Source organism: Gopherus evgoodei, chromosome 9, assembly GCF_007399415.2.
Source record: "Gopherus evgoodei ecotype Sinaloan lineage chromosome 9, rGopEvg1_v1.p, whole genome shotgun sequence".
In the NCBI taxonomy this organism is placed as follows: domain Eukaryota; kingdom Metazoa; phylum Chordata; order Testudines; family Testudinidae; genus Gopherus; species Gopherus evgoodei.
Window position 1 is genome coordinate 51,902,496 of NC_044330.1, and position 22,220 is coordinate 51,924,715.

A 22,220-nucleotide genomic window follows, 5' to 3' on the forward strand; every position below is an offset into this window, starting at 1 on the left:
TGGCAATGTCTAATTTGGAGCCACCTAGAAAATCCTAGGCAGGAGACTGGGATTCACCAAGCCTGAGCTAGGTGCCAAGACTCCCCACACAGTGACCAGGGAGAGAGGGAGACCTACGCATGGGATCCACAAAAGCCAGCACACTGTGGGAAGCATCTTAGCTAGCCAATGGGAGATGCCAGTGCGAGGCATGTGTTCTAAGCCCCACGTCTCATGGAGCAAGATGTTTAAGTCCAGGCTGCAAGGCCATCTATTTCTGCTAGCAATGCACTACCCAGGACCCTCTTCTGGCATTGGATGCCTTTGGCATCTAAGACACTTCTGGTGAGCATGAGTGAGGCACCTGCCTCATTTTGCACAAAATAGCTGGAAGAGGCAGCTGTGGTACCACCTCCATCCAGCAGGCTGAGCACTGCCCCAGAGCATGAGAGAGCCAGGTTCAATTCCCACTCTACCTGAGGGAGAAAAGGTTGAATGGGGTTCTCCTGCCTCTCATGAGAGTGCTCTACCCACTGTGGGACTAGCCACAGTGGAACAGGTTCACTAGGAGAGAGGGAGTTTTCCTCCCATAGCTCAGTGGTTAGAGCCTCACCTGAGAGGTGGGAAACCCATATTCAAACCCCATCTTCCCCTTCAGGCAGAGGGGAATTGAACCTAGGTCTGCCACATCCCCAGTCAGGGCTCTAACCATTGGGATCAGAACAAGATCAGCACCGCCCTCTCCAGCAGCCTCTGAGTGCACCCACCAGGTCAGGCCCCACAGGTGAGTTGGGGCTTCTCTGCCTGGTGTATCAGTCTGGGGCTAGGTGCCTAGAGAGAAGCAGCAGCGTGTAGGGTCGGAAGCAGAAATTTAGGCCTGAAGGGAACTATACAGTGAAGATTCAGGCACCAGGGGAGTTTAGGTGCCTATAGGGTTCTAGCTGGCATCAAAAAATTCAGAGCAGGCTCTCAGCAGATTCCAGGATAAGGATAGTTACAAAGCTTTGGGGTTTAACACCCACTTCTGCAGGTCTCCGTTCAGCTCCTCTCCCTCTCAACCCAACAGGCAAAATCAGGGCGAGTTTCATCATGGTCAGTTTTTTTCTGCACCTTGAGTAACATGATTTTACCAAACTGGAAAAAGAAGCCAGAGCTTCCTAGGAAAGAATCCTGGGGCTATGGGGAACCCTGAACACTGCCCCGGTTGGTTAAAAAGCTCTCAGTAGTAGGACAGTGTGAAAGGAATACCAATTGCTATTGAAATTCACGGAATTCCCTGCCTGCATGTCTCAGTGCATTGGCATGTGAAGAGGCATTGCAATAACCAAGCAGGAAGGATGGCCACAGAGCTGTACAAGCTGCTTCAGGGTCTCATTGTTGTGCACATATTTATAGGTCAAAGAAGTAGAACAGCTCAGTAGGTACCGACACAGCCGAAGCCGGGCCACTCATTTCCAGGTCAAATGCCCCCCCACCCCGAGTCCATCTCCTGCAACATGGGAGTTGGAAGAGCATTTGAGATATTGCCATTTCATGATCCCACAGTACTTGGTTTGTCCTCCCTATGCCTGACCACTCTGTACTAAACACCCTCCTCCCCCTCAACCGAAGGATTTTCATAAGCTGTATCAGCAAAGAGACAAACGGCATTTCCCCATTGGGATCATCGGCACAGCAGAACCCCCCAGCGTGGTGTAGATGATGCGACATCTGCACAGAGATCTGGCGGCTAGTTGGAAAAGCCTTCGCCAAGTCGTCTTTTCAGGACACAGAATGCACACCCCACATGAATGAGGAAAAAAGGCAATTCCAGCCACGAATGAACAGAAAACAAAATCCTTTATTGTACACAGTACAGAATGTAATGCAGCTTTACAGGAGATGCATGACCCTGCTCAAGGAAAAGTTATTTCAGATCACTCCTCAGATTAACCCTTTCTGCACTGTAGACTTTCCACCCTGAACAACAGCTAGCATCCATCCCTTCGGTGCAGGACTGATGCCTGCATCCCACATTTCGTGACTGTACAGGCCACTTTATACAGCATGGGGAGAGAAGTTTAGTCTACAAAGAGTTAATTATCATACTTTCAAAAAAAGTAACGACTCAGTCAACAAACCCAAACCAGGTTAACTAAGAAGGAAAAAAAAATCCTATACAGCATTTACAACAAAAACATATAGCTAGTTGGGGAAAAATATGCATATAGATATAGTATATAGGAGTGGTATGGGTAAGTTAGGAAGCGGTAACTGCATGAGGCCGTGGGATTTAGATGAACTGGAGTATGTTTTGTTTATGGTGAGATCCCTGAAATCCTCCCCCATCCAGGTATTATAGCTTAATTCTTAAAAAAAGCCTCCTCTTATACGATCAACCTAAACACACTGAAGAGGGAGGGAACTGTGACATGGAAATTAAGCTGAGAGTTCTGTTATTCGTATGTTTCACCCAGTCTCAAATCCCAGGAGTGCGATGAAGGGTTAAAATTTGAGCAGTGATATGGAGAGGAATAGGTAGTTCAGGAGGACCACAGCAGCCATGCCACAGGGTCACACCTTGGAGAGTTAACACAGTGGGATATGCATGGATTATATACACATATAATTCCCAGAGCGTGGGAGCTGCGCACACAGGACCCAAACAGTGGGGCCCTGCTGTCTTGCAGAACACTTCAAACGTATAATGCGCAGGTGTTCTGTTCGGTATCAGATGTGGAGAGCACAAAGAAGATGCTAACGGACGTGGCTGGTGGCAAAGCTGCCACACAGGGTGCAGTGTCCTCAGAGCATTGGCACTGCTGCGAGGAGGGGAAGCAGCAGGCTTGCAAAGAGCAGTTTCGCCTTAAAATACAAAAGACTACAAAACTGATTTATAAACATTTCCCCAACGCAAGGGAAAAAACCCTGCCACAACCCCCCTTCCCCTGTAATTAAAGCCATCCCTCCAAGCATCAAACAGGGAGGAAGCGACGGACTCCACAGGAGAGCAGGAACCTGGTTCCAGAGAACCGGATCAGGAGTTAGGGGAGCTGTCTGGTGGGGTTTGTTTTTGTTTAGAGAGAACATGGAAGTTTCCTCAGGTCCAACTGGGGTGCCATGCATTTGAAACCACCCAGAGTGCTGTCCCACTCCCAAGAGGCCAAGCACCACACTTTAAGCCTAAACCAGACTAGCTCAGATTGCCTCCCACCCCGCAAATCCATTGTCTGTGCAAAACAAAGCCCTTTCCAACACACAAGGCAGCTACAAGTATTGTGATTGATGCAAAGCAGATTGTCAGGATGGTGTGCTGTACAGTCACATTGTCTAGCCAAGTTCCAGGGGGACCACTGGGCACATTGGCCACACCTCACACGTATGTCCACAGCAGTGTGGCCTGGAACAAAGGCTTCAAGTTAACCCTCTCCCCGAAGAACTCTTCATGGTTGCAGCCTTTGGCAGATCTACTCCTAGTCCTTAAGCTATCAGATTCGGTCTTCAGCGGAGTCACTGACTGTACGTTTTAGGCTCCACCAATCATGCTTACATAGTCCGGTTTTACGAAGAGCAAACATTCTTTACAAAACCACTGCCTTTATTTGCCCCAACTTGACTTTCTAGCACTAGCCTGCAGCAAGTCAGTAAGCAAAGCCCTCTGCATAGGGAAGGTTGCTGCAGTGATCCATCTCCAGAAGGTAAGCGGGGTTATCTTCAAAATGTGTCAGAGGCAAGGTATCATCTTCAGTCACGTGGCAGTCGGGCTCGGCTTTCAAGAACGGGCGCTGATTGTCCGGGTAGGCCATGGAGAAGAGGGCATCAGGGTCACAGACAAATTTATAGACGTACCGCTCACCAGCCACCTAAAAGCAAAGAGACACCTGTGTTAGGATGGGAGAATTGGGAGGCTCCAGCATGCTCCAAAACATTCGGCTCCTTCTACTTGTAAAGACAGTTTATGCAACACTTCACAAAGCTCGTCCGTAATAGGAGGAACAATGCAGAAGTAGGAGCCAAAAGGCACAAAACTAAAACTGATGGGTCATCTCTGTGGGCTGTCAAATGCCTGCATGGATAGGGGTGCAACAGATAGACAGAGGTTGTGGAGGGGGAATTGTGTATGTGTTGGCTGGATATTTTTCAAGAGACGTCTAGGGAATATGGACATGCATCTTCCATTACGTTTGAATTGAAAATGTCCCTAAATCCCCTAGGCAGCATTCAGAGAGGTAAACAGCAGTGTCCCTACTGGATCTGAACTTGGACCACTGCTGTTCAACATATTCATAAGTGATCTGGAGAAAAAGGAGGTGGCAAAATTTTTTAGACGATACAAAATTACTCAAAATAGTTTAGTCCAAAGCAGACTGTAAAGAGTTACCAAGAGATCTCACAAAAATGGGTGACTGAGCAAGAAAATAGATTAAATTCAGTGTTGATAAATGCAAAGTAATGCACATTGGAAAACAATCCCAAGTATCCATACAAAATAAGAAGAGATTAAAAAGATAGTCATCTCTTTTCCAAGACTAAAAGTCTAAGGGGAGGAATATGATAGAGGTCTATAAAACCATGGTGTGGAGAAAAAGCGTTATTTACTCCTTCACATAACACAAGAACCAGTGGTCACCCAAAGAAATTAATAGGCAGCAGGTTTAAAACAAACAAAAGAAAGTATTTCTTCACACAATGCTCAGTCAACCTGTGGAACTCATTGCTAGGGGATGCTGTGAAGGCCAAAAATATAACTTGATTCAAAAAAGAATTGGATAACTTGATGGAGGATAAGTCCCTCAATGGCTATTAGTCAAGATGGTCAGGAATGCAACCCCATGCTCTGGGACTGATCACTCGATAATTCCCTGTTCTGTTCATTCCCTCTGAAGCACCTGGCATTGGCCACTGTCAGAGGACAGGATACTGGACTAGATGGGCCATTAGTATGGCCAGTATAACTGTTACGTTCTTAGAATCTCAGCTGTCACACGTGGCTCAGGACACATTGATGTAGATTAGAATGGGATGTCTCAGTTCTTCCACTAGTGGGCAGAATATTGAATGAACCCTTAACTGAGCACTCATTCGGACATGATTAGAAGTTAAATGGTACAATTTGCATAAGGGCTGGAGGATTCATTCACAAGGCCCCTGACTACAGGGTATGCTCACATTCCCAGCAGTGCTGTTTGGATTGGGATATTTACTGTCATTTGTTAAGGCAAACTTTGCTCCTCTCCCAGTGAAAAGCAGCACAACACTTCCGAGGGCTTTTCATTGAAGCTACTGTAAAAGACAGCCTCCATGGGGCTAAACCAGCTCTCCAGTTCCGAAGTGCTTCATCTGATCATTTATTAGAGTATAGAGGAGAGAGCTGGTCTACAGACCATCTCCATCTAGCTTGAAATAGATTGGGGTGAAAGCGGAATAGCCAACAAGCCACAATCCTCTAGCACGGATGCAGCTATACCGGTATAAATGTGCCCGTAACAGCTCAGTCTAGGTTTAGGCACACCGGCAATGCTAGGCTTGTCATTATTTTAGTATGACAGCTGCATCCCAACAGAACAATTAACACTTCGCTGCTTTGCATTTCGTTTCCATAAGGCTGCATCTTTACAGTTCGCCCATGAGATGCTAAAAAATTAAATTGGTGCCCCAGTCTCTCCCTTAAAAGCCCCTGCCCGAAACCAGGTTACATCATGGTTTCCCATTGCCTTGGTTTGGTGGAGTCACTTCCCTCTTCCAAGTGTCTGTCCCCAGAGCAACAGAAGCCATGGGACCTGGCTCTTGCTCCTGAAAGGTTCTGCAGCCACTCAGGAATCTGGCTAGCTGTGAGCACTCCTCATGCTGTCCTGCTGCTGCTGCCAGTCCCTGCCCCCTCACCCAGAGGGGCTGTCCCCATGCAGCAGCCCTCAACCCTTATGCATCTGGTCTGCTGTTGACAGGCAGCGGTGACCTACTTGCCTTCTGCATGATGCCCTTTTCATAGTAGTAGCGCAAAGAACGGCTGAGCTTGTCGTAGTTCATGGCTGGTCGGTTCTTCTGGATTCCCCAGCGTCGAGCTACCTGAGGGGAGAGGAGACAGGCATGAAGACCCGGGGCAGCTCTGATGGGTTTGCCAAAGGTTAGTGCTACTGAGAGAGGTCCCCAAGAGCCTTGGTGACCAGAGTCCTCCAACAGGTATAGACCCAGGCACAGCTGGCACCTGCACGTACCATTCGGTCTTTGTGCTAGCCAAGGTGGTGGCTTGTTATGTGCTCATGTGTCTACGAGAAATTGGGCCTAAACCAGCAACTGCTCATACATCACAGAGCAGCCAAACGATGGCCGCTGGACTCAACCCTGCAACCACCAGGCTCTGTGTCCCATTACCAACCCCCTGAGTCACCCAGGGCCTCAGAATATAGCAGGCTGGCTGAGCAATCACTTCTACCCAACCCCGGGTTATCGACCACTAGCCATTAGCACGCGGCAGCTAAGCTCTGTGGTTTCGGTTGCAGTCAATAAGGAATTACTAGAACAGTCACCTCAGAAACCTGAGAGAGGCAGCCACAGGCAGGAGCTGCTAATGGGCTGCAAGAGAACCCGGTCATTTCTAAGCAGATTCCAGAGTAGCCTGAAGAGGTTTACTCATTTCCGTTCCCTTCGGGAGCAGGAATCTGATGACATGAAGCTGCTGCCAACCAATCCGCCCCTTCCCAAGGGATTTCTGGAATGGACAATAAGCCACGCGGCACCATTATCCACTTGGAGATAGATTAATGGGATTTCCTGACACTAAGTGCACTAAGCCAAACCCCATCCACCTGAGGCTTTGTAACAGAGGGGAAATGCACGCAGAGGCCTGAGGCGGCAACTCGAACTGAAAACAGCAGTTCAAATGGCAATACTGACTGGCAGGGCAGGTAAATCCCCCTGGCCAATGTTCAGGTTGGGGGAACCCTTTTCTGTTCACCAGGTGAGTTGCAGAGGGGTGAGAAACTGGCCCAAGGACCTCTAGTTTCAGCAGCGAAGTGGCTAGCGAGTGGGGGAGCTGCTCTCTTCAGCTGTTTAAAATCAGGGCAAAGGTATACCTGGCCTAGCTAATCAGCGAGGCACCTGGGTTTAGCCTCCCAAGCCATGCCTGTGGAACGTAATATCTCTCTCCATCTCCTTCCCTGCTCCAAGCCTAAGAGGAATCGGTGATCCCTCTTCTATAAGGTTCAGTGATTTGGTCTCTATTCATGGCTCATGGAAGGGAATGGACAGAGATTGTGGAGCCAGCTCCTGATAACAGACACTCAGTCTCTTTAACAAGGGGCAGCAGAACAGCAATGATTTATTTGCTAGAAATCTAAGCACTTCAAAGCAAAGATGCGACCTCCGGAGGGAAAAGGAAGCCCAGCTATCATTCCACCCCCCACATTGGCCTTTCCCCAGTGAAAGCTGTAAGGTGCTACAGCACTGTAGGCAGGAAGGCATCCCCCCACTCCTCCCCACCAGCAGCTCTGGAAGTGCCTCCAGAGCACCCTGTCTGTTCAGTCACAGCCTCTTCCTGCCATCACTTCCATATGCAACAAGAGGAGCGTTTGTATATGCAGGGCTTCCAAGCAGCCCGGTTGCTATGGTTACGTAATCGTTTTCTAGCATCAAGGCTCCGCTAATGGAGGGGGCCGCAGAAGAGCTCTGTCCGTCTCACCGCTGCATGACACTGTGCGCTGGTGAGCCCCACGAGGCCTACTCATGGCTAGCCAGGCCCTGGCTGGGGACTGCTCCAGGAGTGTGTGGGCCACTTAGCACTAAGACAGAAGAGAGCTTGGCTTCCCTGCCTAGCTTGCTCTTGGCCGGGGGAGATTACATAACTCCTGTTGTATCTCCTCCACAAAGGAGGAGGCAGCGGCATCCCAGAGACCATGGCTCCTTGTGGTCTGGTGGGCTTTTGCCACATGTTCCACCTCCCCCACCCCTTGCATTCCCTGCCCCCTCCCTTAACTCCATTCTCCCCCCCAAGGCAATAAAAGCAGACTCATGGCGAAAGCATTTACAGACTGAAGAGCCGTCTGTCAGCGTTCAGAGGGTGCTCAACTGGAAGACAATCAAAGCCACTTGATTAGGGAGCCTGCCAAAAAAGCCGTTTGAAAACCACAATTTCCATGCACAGCGCAATAGAGATTATGGATCATTACCCAGAGTGCACTGCTCAGCGATGCAGCTGGTTTCAATTACTTAAACTGCTTCTTCCTCTGCGTCACCCTGCAAATGTGCCCTGATGCTCCTCACAGAGGGTGATTTAAGAAGTCCAGTGCCTTCCTGGGATCACCAGGGCAGAGCTGACAGCTACAGTGGAAACCTCATGGACCCTGCTAGGTGTCCAATGCACCTGGCAAGTGCTGGGCCAGCCCAGGACTGTGGGCAGGGAAGGAAACATGCTAGAGCGAAAGGGAAGGAATGAGTTTCATGAAGTGCCCGGGGAGAGCGCATGACCTGGCTGCTACAGCATAGGAGATAATGACACAAGCACCCAGGGCTCCTGGTTGGCAGATTGCTTGCTACCAATCTGGGGCTCTAACATAGCAGAACCCATGGAGACCTGGGCTTATGCCATCTGTTCAACACGTTTCCATTGGGCTGTTACAGGCGGGAGAAGATCCGACAACAAGCTGTGACACAGGACCCTACCCAGGGTCGCCCGCAGGGGTCACAAAGCAATGGGCTCCTGTGGGTGAAGGACATATGAACCAGGGCTGTGGAGGAGGCAATCTGGTTTCCACAAGAGGGAACGCTCTTCCAAAGGCAACGTGCGCATCTCAGCCCTGGGCAAAGCACCATCACTGCTGGTGGGAATATGGGCCCCTAAGCAGACGAACCTGAGCAGGGCACGGCTTACACTGGCATCAAAGCAGTAACCCCCCCCCCCCTTTGCACTTTGCAGTCGAAATGGCTCTGTTTGGGGTTCCCAGCTGTTCTGGGGCGGGAGGGACATATTTCCACATGACAGTTCTGCTTTTCGGTGTCTGCTGAGACGGGAATTGGGGCTGGAAGTTGCAGGTTAATTGCTCCAGTTGCCAGTGGAGACAGCATTGCTGGCTTTTACATCTTGAAAACCACTCAAAAGCAGACAATGTAAAATGAAAGCTACAGACTACGCTGCTGGCAGGACTTGCAAGCGTCATGGCCACCACACCTGCAATTGCCTGTAGTGCCCGGCTGCGGAATCCCGCCCTTGCTCCAGAATCTACAGGTCCATTTGAAAACCATTCTAGCCTTGGAACAGCAAAACAGCCCCAAGTAAGCAAACAGAAAACACACATCATTCACCCACAGGAACACAGCATAGCAGAGGCAGCAGTGCCTGCCTGAGCTGGCAGACAGCTGAGAGCTGGGAACTGCTCCTCTCCCTTCACTGTGCTGTATGTTGACTCTGAAACCTAGCAAAGACAGTCTAAATATCAACATTAACTATCTCACTGCTGGATGTTTCCCCTACAGAGACTGAGGCCACAGCACCAACCATAAATCTACCTCCATATTCCTGCGCAAGCTCCAGCACTCACCCCATCTGTACCCTCTGCATTTCCAGTGTGAGGCAGACTGCATGGCTAGCCCAGCACTGACTCTACAAACGGAGAGCTCAGCGCCTCCATCCTAGGGGAGCCAGAGTCTCAGATCTCCTCCAGCACTGGGCAAGAGCCAGACTACTCCCCACCACTGCCCAAACATATACCAAGGAGGCTACATTTGCTCCATCCCAAGGCTCTGTCTGCCTTGTCCAGTCTCCCTCAAGAGGCTGCAAAGCAGCTGTACACAGCCCCCTGCTCACAGTGCCCACGAGTCTCCCTTCTGGAGATCCAGAGCATACTCCATGCCCCCAGCAAAGACGTTCCCTATTCCCCTCCTCCCCTTCCCCCCCCCGCCATTTAGAGAGTGAGATGGGTGGAAAGGAGAGAGCCCTGATCAGCCTGAGGCTTCAAGCCAGTCATTAATTTCCAGTAAAGCAGTGGTCCCCAACGCAATGCCCGTGGGTGCCATGGTGCCTGCCAGGGCATCTAAATGCGCCCGCATACTGGCTGCCAGGACAAGCATTTGCCGAAAAGCGGTGTCATCAAGAGGCATCGCCACCGAAATGCCGCTGATTTTCGGCAGCATTTCAGCAACGACGCCTCTTGACGTTGCTGCTTCTCAGCAGCATTTCGGCAGATGCTTGTCCGCCGGCCACGGTCCTCAGTGGCTCGCCGTCCAGCACCCGCCACCCGGAAAAGGTTGGGGACCGCTGCAGTGAAGTATTAAACTCCATTAGACTCAACCCTTCCCCCGTTGTTCCCCCACGCTGCACCAGGCAATGCCCAGAGCACTGCGAGGAAGCGTGCTGGGAACAGAGGATTTTGTTGTTTCTGGATTGTAACCAAGCCAGCAGCCACTGGCAAGTCTCGTGTCTGGTTCCGTACCTCTTCGGGCTCAATCAGCTTGAACTCCATGCCCCGGCCTGTCCAGGCAATGAAGTGGGCATTGGCCGGGTCATCCAGGAGTGTGACCAGGAACTGCCAGAGCTGCAGTGACCCTCGTCTCTGGTATGGAGGCCCCTCCCGATACATGGTGGGCTCCTGCTTCACTTTCCCTGGTGGGAGGAGAGACGTGTTAGATCACCTGCTCCCAGCACCGCAGGGCCGCCGCCGACCTGCTGTCTCCTGCACTCGGGGCCAGCCTGGCTGGTCTCTAACCCTAGAATGAGGCTGCCAGAGGATGTCACCATGTGATGGACAGGGAGTGGGGCCTGGCTACAGAGCCCAGCTCCGGCATCCTTTTGCCACAGGCTTGGGTTTCTTACCCTGTTTTCCTCAGAAGAGCTGGCCATGGGAATTCTATTAGGCAGCTCCATGCCTGCCCCCACCCCACCCTGCCGCATTACAGCCAGTGTCTTACCTTCCAGCCTCTCCGGCACCACGCAAGTGTCATCAAAGTACAACCGGGCATCTTTTTCATAGGAAAATCCTAGGAGGGAAGCATGCCTGTTAGCGCTGCAGTCCAGACTGGAGAGGTGACCTGTGCTGAAGCATGTATGATATGGATGCAGAGGTGTGATTAGCCGATTGTGCCACTGAATCAACCCAACCCCAGATCAGACATTTCCTGGATATCTGCCAGCTACCCCCTTTGCTTACAGAGACTATGGATTTATTTGAGGCCCATCTTTAGAAAACAGCTTTAGAAAGTCAGCACATTTCACTTGCAAGAAGCACATCCGAGCACTCGCATTTCTGGGCTTAATGGTGCATTGGCTCATTCGGCCTGGCCCTCAGAATGTTAGATTCTATTTGCTGGCAGAAAACTTGTCTAGACTATTTCAGTGAGTGAGCTGAAAGCCACTCCGCTGGCCAAATACCATTCAGATTTCTCCTCTTCCCCACCCCATGTAGCTCCAGTAACTGAAAACCCTCTTACTGTCTCTATCAGACATGTTATCCCAGACTAAAGGGTACAGCCAAGCATGCGGCTATCAAGATGTGTGGCTGAGCAAGGCAGCGTGGTTTCCCCTTGCTCTCTCACACAGCTGGGATGGTCTGTTAGCTCAGGTGAAGCATCAGTTGAAATGGAGATGCACTATTATTAGCAGCTGCATCAGGCACAGCCACTGGTACCACTGTCTAATACACCCAAGAGCGGGGCAGGAAGGAAGAACTCATGCTGCGGTAAATGGGAGTCTTAACAGTCGTACGGAAGGATACAGAGCGCCTGGTAAGGGGCAGATTGGATCTCTAAATCAGCAGTGACGCTGGTTTGCCATTCCACCTGCTTTCACAGTGGTCCTGGACTCACCCCAGCACAGAAAGGAAGCTACAGATGGGTGGGGGTGGGTACCAAAACCAGGGAAGTTCATAGGCCTCTCCCTTTCTAAAGCAGTGGTGGTTCTGTTACTGCAGTAGCACAGTCAAGAGACACTCTTCTCAGGGTCCTTTGTGTCAGCAGCCTTCACAACCTTCTGCCCCAGTCAATGACACACAACTGTGCACCCATGGCCATCCCTGCAGTGCTCCGTCTTGTGTACACGCGTGCACACTTACCCTCCTGGCCTGTGGGGAAGTAGCCCCCTCCTCTCATGTACGACGACTGGCAGGTAGGCACTTCTGCAATCAAGACAACAGCCGAGTTAAGTCTGTGCTGAACCAGGCAGCACTACACCCTGGTCAGATGGCACAGCAGAAGCAGCCTGCTGAGATAGCCCTGCACTGGCCCCCCTGGGACTGTTACACAGCCGTTGTGCATGTGGTCAGCAGGTGCAATGGCTCGGCACCTTCGCTTGCTAGGTGGGGTCAGTGTCACCCCATCACGGGCTGAAGCATCCTCCCGGGACCCTGGTGCTGCTCCTTGGCATGCTGTGTGCCTCCCACCTGGGACTAGCAGCATCATGCGAGCAGGAAACCCCGCAAGATCACACAGCCCTACAAGCGATTCTAGTGTGGTGACATATGATAGGGCGCACCCTGTCTTTCTGGCACCCTATGGCAGGGCCTGTCCCCACCACTCCCACTCAGGGCAGAAGCAGCAGAGGCAGGGTCCTCCAGGCCTGCTTAGAGAGGCCTCCCAGAAGTAGCCAGAGCTCAGCTGGGACCAGAGGGACAGGGGCTCCTCTCTGGCCATAGGAGCTTGAGGGGCAACCAGGGTTTGATCCGGGCTGCACCTGCTTAAGCTGGGGAGAAAAGCGCCCTGGGAACATCAACCCCAAGCTAAGGTGGGAGGCTAAAGGGTCCAAGTGGGAAGAGGCCCAAGTGGGAAGAGGCCCAGGGAAGCAGCAGCAATGAATAGCAAGGAGCTGTGTTTGGCTGCTGGGTCCCTTGGCTGGCACCCAGAGCAGTGGGGGCGCCGTGTTCCCTCCCTCCCCAGGGAAGTGGTGTCAACCCTGAGATGGGGACGAGGCTCATTTGGCAGCCCAACCTAAGGTTGGAGTCTGAAGGGCCCAGAGCTGGGGCTGAAGATTGAGGTGAGGGCAGACAGTTTTGCTGGACTTTTGCTACCCTGGAAGGGTTCGTTTTCACTGTGTGACCAGCCAGAGGCTGAACCATTGAAGACCCACCAGGCGAGAGCAACAACCTCCGAGGGGCCCTGGGATCAGGAAAAGGGCTGCAGTACTGCATATAGCAGCAAGAGGCGCTCAAGAGGTGAGAGCTCCCCACATAAGATTTCAGGGACCGTTCGAAAGATTGATCATTCACTCAATGTTTGCTTTGACTTGCGGACTTCTCTGAACACAGAACTCCCTCTCATCTAGGAAATGAGAAGCCTCGGAAAACAGGCCAGCTCATAGCTCTGAACTATTCCTAGCCCACATGACTATTTACCCCCTCGGATTCAACTTGAAAGATAAATCAGAGACTAAACTGAGGTGTCCCGAATTTGTGGGTGTGAATATGCTACTGCAACTGCAGGTACAGCATATTTAACCTGGAGGTCTTATAAACCAGCTCTTCTCCTCTTCCTACAAGGGATAGCCCCCTTCTCATTCACTCCCATCTCTTTGCAATGGCACAAGGTCTCAAAACGAGTAGCGAGAGGTTATCAGCACAAAGTATAGGCTCCTTCTTGGTTTGGAAAAGGCAATCCAAATTGACTTGCAAAGGCGATTTGGAGATACTCAATAGGGAAATGTCTGTTTCAACAATCCATGTTAGTAGATGGTTTTAAAAAAAGAGACCAAACCCAATATTTTGTCTTCTCCTAAATAGCTCAAGCAACATGAGAAGGGAGGAAAGTTGAAGATAAATAAGAGTCCTTCTAAAAATTTAGAACCCCTCCCCACGCATCTGCTCCGTTTTGTTGCTGACGACTGCATTCAATCCTGCCTTTGAGAGGTCACTGTATTTTTAGGCCTAAGGCGATTAGAGGATTTTCTGTTGTGTAGCTAGGCCCTGCACTGTCAGCAGCCAGCAGAAATCACACAATGAGTCAACAGAGTCGGCTACCTGGGGCCAAGGGGAAAGCTTAGCCCGAGCCCACATAACTGTGTGCTCAGATAACCTTTGCCCCCGTGAGCTAAGGGAAGGTGGGGAGGAGGCGGCATTCTGCACATAGGTCTGCAGCCCGGTCGAGCAGGACCGCTGTGCAGATTACTGGAGCTTAAATACAGCAACATCTGTTGAGTGCTTGATGCTTGTTCTTTATATGAAAAAAATAAAATAAAAAGAATCATCTGACATTCTAACCCGGTTAGACATTATCTTGGAGGCAGCGTGCGGGACGCGGTTTCCCACACCCACAGTGGGAAACGTCTAGGTCACACAGGTCACAGCTTTAATGCAACATCATCAAGACACCTTAGAGGAAGTTGCCAGCTAAACCTCAGCAGAGGCAGGTGGGCCAACTGCAGCTCCGTTCCTCTCCTAGCGCAGCAGATCTAGTGGCACTTTGCAGTCCCCCAGCGCTGACTGGGAGATGGGGAAAGATACAACTCGGCTCTAGCCTGGAGTGTGTGAATCAGCTGGAACTCACTGCATCAACCTGCTCCACACCCCAGCCATTTGGGGAAGGACTCCAGCCACACAGACCGCTTGCACATGGTGTGCTAGGTTTCGGGCAGAAGGCGCTTCCTTCCACAGGGCCTCAGCAAAGCCTGGGCATTGACCTACTGCCAGCAAGGGTTCTTTGGAGGCATTTTGTTGGCATGAGAAAGCCAACAGGCTGCTGTATGTAAACATTGCTGTTCCCTTCGCCATTGGTTCCTCGCTGTGCTTGGAAACACCCAGCAGACTGAGAGGGCATAGCAGCACCTGCTCCAGCTTAGGGCATGAACCGATATGCTGCTCGGCTTCAACAGACCTGTAGGGAGTGACTTCTCCACGCTCCCCCTGCCAGCATCCTGCAGCTGCTGCAGTGCCTGCACTCCACCCTATGGAGCAGTTTCCCTTTCTGAGACACCGCACTCCTTACAGGCACTGGCTGAGGTCCGCAAGTTCCAAATGGGGTCTATTCCTTAGAAAAGGGTGCTCAGCCTTCGTGAAGCCCCGGGGCCCAGGGTCCTGTGCATGAGAAACACTACAGCAAAGGCACCAAGGTGGGGTCCTGGCTAAACCTTTCAGTGGCATCTCCAGAGCTGGAGACCCAACTCCCATACAAACCTGAGTCAATGCAGTAATCCCTGGGCTCCTGCTTAATGCCCATTGGAGACGGGTATCCATGCCTTGGAGGCCCTGCAATGCCCGGGACACTGTGCTCATAGAGGGGATCATGGTACTCCTGTTTGAATCCCTGAGGGTGCGGAGCAGCCGGGACTATAGGCTCGGATATCTGCCTGTGGTAGACGGGGCGACTGTCTCCAGGAAGGCCTGGCGGAGGAGGGAAAGGGTGGCAGGGCTCAGACAGCTGTCTCTGAAACCTTTGGGGGAGAGGGGTGGAGGAGAAAGAGAGAGAGAGGTGTTACTGTATGGTGAAACCATCCATTCCCAGCTCTGCCGAACAGGCAGCCCACAGGAACTCACACCCATTACCCTGACAAGAGTAAAATACCTAGCTCTGTTTTCCCCACTGCCAGCCGCTATTAGCAATGCCCAGGGACCCCACCAAAGACATTCATTAACTTGAGATTACAGGTGTCAAATGCACTCGCCCTCTGAAACAGAAGCTGAGCTGCAATTCTGAGCTAACTAGCTGCAGCCTTAGGTTTCTGAGGAATGCTCCCACTCCCCCCCAGGAGCCAATATGGAAGCACTGTGGAATGGATGGAGAGGGCATTTATAAAGTAGGGCTCAGGGAGCATTCACGTTCTCCAATTGCCTCTCAAACCATTCACCGTGGAGGAACCAGCTCCTACCAGGTAGCTGCACAGAGACTGTATAGCAGAGAACTATGGAGTTTGAGAACTAGGTTAGATGGGAGGTTTCCCACGTGGCTAGGAGCGTGCTGCTGCTGCCACCACCGCCGGTCAGGGCTGGGCCAAGGGCCTGGTTTGGTCTTTTAAAGAGAGGTGAGGGACAGCTTGTAACCCTGCTTCTCTGCAGTTATCATAAAAGGATTCTCAGTCCTGGGTTTCTTACTCCCTAGGGAGAGACAGATAGAGACTAAAAACCTTAGAGTTTGGGACTCTACAGGCAGCCATATTGCATTGGGGAGGAAAAACATGTCTTGATCCCTCCCAAGGCTTTAGCTACCACCCATGGACCCTTCCAGCCAGTGGGAAGCAAAGGCTGTCCAAAGAAAGCGAGTCCATCACCTCCACAGAATGACCCCAAACCAGGGGACGCGATAACAGAGGGGAGAGGAAGGCAAGGCCCTCGTAAGCACCGAGGGGGGGGAGAGAGAGAGAGAGAGAGAGACCGACCCCCTGGTGGCTGTAAGTGGGCCAGCTCACAGCAGTGACTCGCATTCAGCCAGCCTTTTACTTTGGGACCTGAGGCACATGAAAAGAGAAGTGGGGTGTTAGAACCCCGTGACACCCAAACATGTGGAGAAGGGCCTTGTGGAATTGAAGCAGCAGTGGGGGAAGGACGTTGGCAGGGCTACAGCCTTGGTAGAACACCATCTTGGGGAAGAGTCTCCGATGGTACCGCAGTACCATTGTCTCCTTGGAGGACAGGGTAGATGGTGGGCCAGGAGCTCCCTTGTTGAGAGCACCACTGTCACCTCCATCTGGAAAGTGGCTTTCCACACAAAGCTAGCTCATCACAGGAGCAACATGGCTCAAACTGAACCAGCAACATTGTCAGGACCACCACGGTCCCCCACAGTGCAGATGGCTTTTTAAATGGGGTGTAGTTAGGCTACCAAGCCCTATGTGAACTTTATGATCAGGGTCTCTGCAGTTCCTTGTCAACCCACCACTCAGGATAAGACAAAACCAGCAGCCATGTGGGCCCGGATGGATTTAGCCCATGGCAGACTCAGGCAGGTGAAGGCAGCATTCAAGCAGTTTTTGTGCGGACCACGTCAAGAGATGCTCATGAGAGGTGGGTCGGGCCCAGCCCGGCCAAACCTGTTTCACTCCCTCCAACATCTGGCCCAACTCCCAAGTGCTCCACTCCCCAGGCACAAGCTGGTACCTGGGTAGCTCATAAAAAACCCTAGAGATGGAATCAGGAGATGTAACCTGTGCCACACTGTCCTGGATTAGCCAGTCATCCAAGTAGGGGAACACACACACTCTTAGGTAGGGCAGCTTGGCCTTAGGCCCCTCCCCACGCCTACCTCCTGTGCTGCTATGGGAGCCATCACCAGGCTACATCCAGATGAGGGTGGGGGAATGACAAGTCACTGCCTTCCCCTGCCTCTCCGGGTTTTTCACCATCTTCATGGGTGGGGCATTTGGAGCAAGTCAGTTCAGTCCCTCTTGGCCAGGCCATCGCTACCGGCTCCTTGGTCAAGAGCCCTCTAGCCAGCTATTGGTAAACAAGGCCGCTTGCATCAAGGAAATTCACACAGACGTGGCTATGGCAAGGTCTAGGCCCCAGAAGAGGGGTCCACTTGGCCATGACCTTACAGCAAGCATGTGAGACGAATACCTGCCTCCACAGGGACCAGGGAGCCCTGTTCCTACCCCTTGCTGAGGACAAGACCTCATAGACAGGGGACAGAGGAGAGAAGAGCCCCAGGAAGTTCTGCTCCTGCGCTGTCACACAGCTTGGACTGAGGAGCCGGCAATTACATAACACTGAATCCATTCCAACCTGAGAAAGCCAAGTGGTCTCTAATCTGCCTCTGCGGCTGGGATTAAGCATTTAACTCCCTGGTGGGGTGTGGGCCTCCGAGCTCTCATGGATGCTCAAGTTGGCAGAGATCAACCTGGGCCATTGCAGAACACAGCCCATCTGAGGCACCTCTAGCCAAGTAACCTGCTGCCAAATCTTGTCACACATCCTTCCTGGATCCTCAACGCTCCAGTTAAGGAAGCCACTGAACGGTGCCCAGGCATGTGCCAGTGGCAGGCACAAGTTATGATTTGCTGTACCCGGGCAGAGGGTATGCCGGGTAACCCCCAGCCAGCGCCTGCAGGGGAGGAGATCGGGATGTGAAAGGCATCCGTGCCTGTTTGTAATGCTCCAGAGGCTGAGTGCTGTGACTTGGGAGAGATGTGGACAGGAACCCAGCCCAGCCCCCACCACACAATTTGCTGCTCAACATCTCAGCACCTTGAAAGGCGATCTCTACCAATCAGTTCCTTTCCCAAGCAACAAGGCCCCTGGGACCTTTGTAACTGGATCCTTTGCAGCTGACGGGCCTGGATTACTCCACTTCCGTTGGGTGCCCCTCTAACCTTTCAGCCTGAAACTCTAGCATTGTGGTGGTATGGCCTCCGCAGGAAGAGGCACTTCCGGACGGGTGCGAGCCAGTAGCCCAAGCATAGCTGTCAGGTCGTCTGGAGCTTGGGGGCTGCAAGGCGACCTCAGATGCTAGTGCCATTCACTAGGGCTTTTTTGGAGTGGGTAGGGGAAAGCGGGGGGGGGGGGGGAGGAAGATGAGAACAGATATATCCAGGGAGGTGGGCTCAGCTTTTGAAGCCCAGTGTTGACTTGTGTTCCTATGGTTTCCACTTGTGCAGATTAGGGAAGCATTTCACATCTCATCCTGCTTAAAATAAAGCGCAGCCAACTTTGTGCACTGACCTTCATTGGACTATAGCCCCCACCTGCCCTGCCTGTTCCTTTGTGGGATCGATCCATATCCCGCAGCTGAGGCGGAAAACGAAGCGCCTGTCTACAGAGGCAGAAATAGGGGAACCTGACAGATAGGCAGGCCAGCTCCATTTGTAGCTAACCAGCACCCCGCTTTCCATTCCCCCGTTATTTCAGCAGATTCCATCTTTAAATGCACCATTATGCACGTCTATGGCACTTCAGAGGGAATAAATCAATGGCGTGGCTAACTCGGACTAAGGAATACAGATGAGGATGCAGACTTCCTGCCTCCTGAACTAGGCAAAAGCTCATCTAGGTCTTTTAAAGCAATCTACCTACCCAGGTTCTAGCAGCACCAGCTTAAGGAAAAGGACGTGAACAAACAGCAAACAAACTGTTTAAACTAGGTTGAACCCAGATGCTTTTTTTGCACATCTTTGTCACTGCAGCCGGTCTTGTGTGTGCAGATATGTTCCACATAGCTCTCTCTGGTGACTTTGATGGAATAAGATGGATACACAGCTTGGCAAGAGTCAAGCAGAGTAACTGATAAAATTCAGCCTCAGGCTGAAAGGTAGAACTAAGTGGGCTGTCATGGTGTTCTCCAGCAATGGACCGAGTAGAAACAACGTGGAGCAGTGTCAGACACACAGCAACGGGAAGGTTTACAAGCACTTGGGAGGCTATGGTTAAAATACACAGTACAATCCCAACAATCTGCAGAAGTGCGATAAAAGCAACAATAATCCGAAGTCAAGGAAGCACAACTGTCAAGTGATTTCCAAACAGGAGGGAATGACTACATCGACAGATGAGCAAGCAAGTGGTACCGTAGAGAAGGGCTTCGCATTGTGGTCTGCGTTGCTGGAAAGTTGGGATGAAGTGGAAAAAACATGTTGGGAATGTTGCCTTGTTTTGCAGAATACACAAATACTCCTAGCATGTCAGCCCCAAAGCTCGGAGGACTTGAACCAGGGTGGAGGATGTACAGCCAGGAGTTTTGGCAAGGCCGTATGAACAGGGTGGCAGGGTGCTGGCTCCACTAAAGGATGTTCTCAAGGAGGAAGAGAGTAGCTGAGATTCTTGCAGTAAGTGACAAAACGTTGCAACAAGCCCGTTAAATAAATAATAAATAAATAAATAAATAAATAAATCTCCAGGCTCTGCAGTTTTCATATGTGCATTAAACTTCAAACAGGAACAGAGAAACAGTGCAATTCACAAAAAAAAGCAAAAAAACCTCATCTACTTGGCTCTGTGGAGGGGGGAGTCACATAGCAAAAGCAGAAGGTAATCTGGCTTGACTCAGACAGATTAATATAGTACTGACTCAAGCTGAGGATTAGTGTATGGGCAGCACACTAAAAATGTTCTAAAGGAACTAGTGAATTCTGAAGAAAGCAATACAATGTGAGGTTTGGAGAACAATTTCTCCTTGGTCTTAAGAGAATGGGACGTGTTCAGTCTAGGGAAGAGATGGGCAGGGGGTCAAGATACCCAAAGTGTATCTACAGATACGTGAAAGGCATGTTCTAAAGATGAGACTCAATTACTGCCATCAGTAAGTGACAACAGAAGCGATGTGGGAATGGATAGCAAACAGAACCTATCACCTCTATAAAATCAGTTCAAATCCCACCCTGGGTCTCTGTGATCCAAAGAACTAGCTGCTCCTTTTCCTAAAATCAAATTAGTTTAGTGGTCCCAGTCCAAGTGCTGTTTGACTAGCTTCTACAACAAAACCCACCACTGGTACTGATCGGCACATTTACTGCAGTATCAGTCTGACAAGCAAAACGGGCAGACACACCAAACTAACAGCTCATCCCTAGAGGAAGTCATCCCCCACCCCCCAAGCCAGATAGTAGTTTGAGAGAAATTTCCGAGGGGGGTGGGAGAGTGTCAGTGCCATCATGGCTAATGCTGTGTCTCTTCTGGGAAGAGCCCAGACAGTCTCCAAGGCTGCTGACCTGCGTCTTTTGAAAAGAAAAGAGCTCAGAGAAAAATCCGCAGAGATCCAAGTAATTGGTGTAAACTACAGCAAAGAAGTTTCCAATATTAACATCGATCATTTATGCAATGAAGCAAACTGCCAGAAGAGCCCTCTAGGCATGGATCCAAGACATAGCCCCGAGACAGGATTCTCTAGTGCTGTGTGAAGGCAAAGGAAGGCTTTCCAGCAGCAAGCTGTTGTACTGGAGTCAGAGGTAACCCTGTTTTCCCTTTGGGAGGACAAGGCAGCCCCCAGGCTCACTCTCTGTTAGGAGAGGGAAAAGAGAAGAAAAGTTGCCTCATGTTTGACACTGAAATAGGTGATATACCTTGACAAGTGTGCTGTTACAAGCCAGCCACCCCAGCTTACAGTAATCCTGTGGTTTCAGGACTAGAGAAGGAATGTTAGCAACTACGCCACAGGTACCGCAGTGCCCCACAGAAAACTATTTCCGCTCCCCAACACATGGTGTGAAACCAAGAGATGACCCATCCCTGCCAATAGTGGGGGGGGGGCATGAGGGCAGCAGGCTTCAGCAGTGTTACTGAGCATGCTCTGTCCATGTGAGCATGCTCAGTACATGCCAACTGAGGTGGGGGGAGGGAAAAGAGGCATGTGACCCTGCATGTCGCCTCTGGTCAAATGAGCAAAACCAATGAGGAAAGAGAGTTCAGAACACAAGACACCCGGCTTCTTGCTGTGCATGCACCATGTGATAAAGCAAACCTGGCTCATTACCTGTGCTCTGCTGGATACTGGTTTTCAGGCATCATCTTTGGCATGTGCATGGGCTGATGAGGTGGCCGGGGCACAGCGAACGTTTGCTGCCTTGGCTCCTGGAGAGCATGCGGGGCAGACGCCGGGGGGGTCCCCCGCAGCAGGCCTGCTGGGGCAACATGGGCAGCAGCCTGCACTGATGCAGCGGGTGGAGGGTGAGGAAGCGAGGAACTCTGCTGGGCAGGGGACACGGGGGTGGCAGGTGGGGTTAATGGCTTGAACCCAGCTGGGGGCTTCCTGTCATAGGCACTGTGAACAGAAGATGGAGAGGACCACGATGTAGTGAGTACAGCTTTCACGCTGCTTCACCCACTGCTTAGAACAACTCAGACTTGTTTGCATTCCTGGTTGTCAGGCAGTGACAGCGCTAACACAGCCCGATCCATTAGCAGCCCCAAGGGAATCTTTGTACTTCACAAGAGTGACAGACAGGCTGCGTCACAGGGGCCTGCTTTAACACTTGCCACACGTTTTCCTCAAAGATAATTTTAGCTTCCACTCATTAAAAGTAAGAGAATAACTTGTCGCATTTCCCCCCAACCCCCTTCAGGCCTGTTTTCAGTGTATTCTGCAGGAGTTAGTGGTGACCTGTTTGATGGACCAACTGCTGCTAATTGATACTAGTAGTTAACATGCAGCTGATCATCACCTAGTGCTCACTAGCAGTTAGATGGCACTATGCGTTAGAGAGCTGTGTAGATTTCATTTCCAGGGAAATGAGCATCCTGAAGGAGCCTGCACGCACAGCGCTGTCCAGGATTCCTGCAGCCTTTGGGATGTCTAAACAACTGCCCTGGTGCACGTTAACATACGACAGCCCTAAAGAAACATCTTTCAGAAGCCAATCCTGCCCATTTGTGTATTTAGGGTTGTTTTCACGACTTAAATCAGCAATTGCTAACAGTGCTCACGGAAAC

General features: G+C 51.2%; 1 protein-coding gene across 4 annotated transcripts in view; it reads right to left on the minus strand.

The window, feature by feature from the left end:
• Window positions 1-1,799: 1,799 nt before the first annotated feature.
• ETV5 (ETS variant transcription factor 5) overlaps window positions 1,800-22,220 on the minus strand; it is a 37,997-nt gene continuing 17,576 nt past the window's right edge. For 3 of the 4 annotated variants that reach the window (XM_030575501.1, XM_030575499.1, XM_030575500.1), the window contains exons 7-13: window positions 21,265-21,552; window positions 15,045-15,301; window positions 11,997-12,059; window positions 10,858-10,926; window positions 10,383-10,552; window positions 5,923-6,024; window positions 1,800-3,821 (exon numbers count right to left, since the gene is read on the minus strand). In XM_030575501.1, the coding sequence (XP_030431361.1) occupies window positions 3,600-3,821; window positions 5,923-6,024; window positions 10,383-10,552; window positions 10,858-10,926; window positions 11,997-12,059; window positions 15,045-15,301; window positions 21,265-21,552 (1,171 nt within the window). In that variant the 3' untranslated portion in view covers window positions 1,800-3,599. The remainder of the gene's footprint in view (window positions 3,822-5,922; window positions 6,025-10,382; window positions 10,553-10,857; window positions 10,927-11,996; window positions 12,060-15,044; window positions 15,302-21,264; window positions 21,553-22,220) is intronic. The other variant, XM_030575502.1, reaches the window with a different exon arrangement.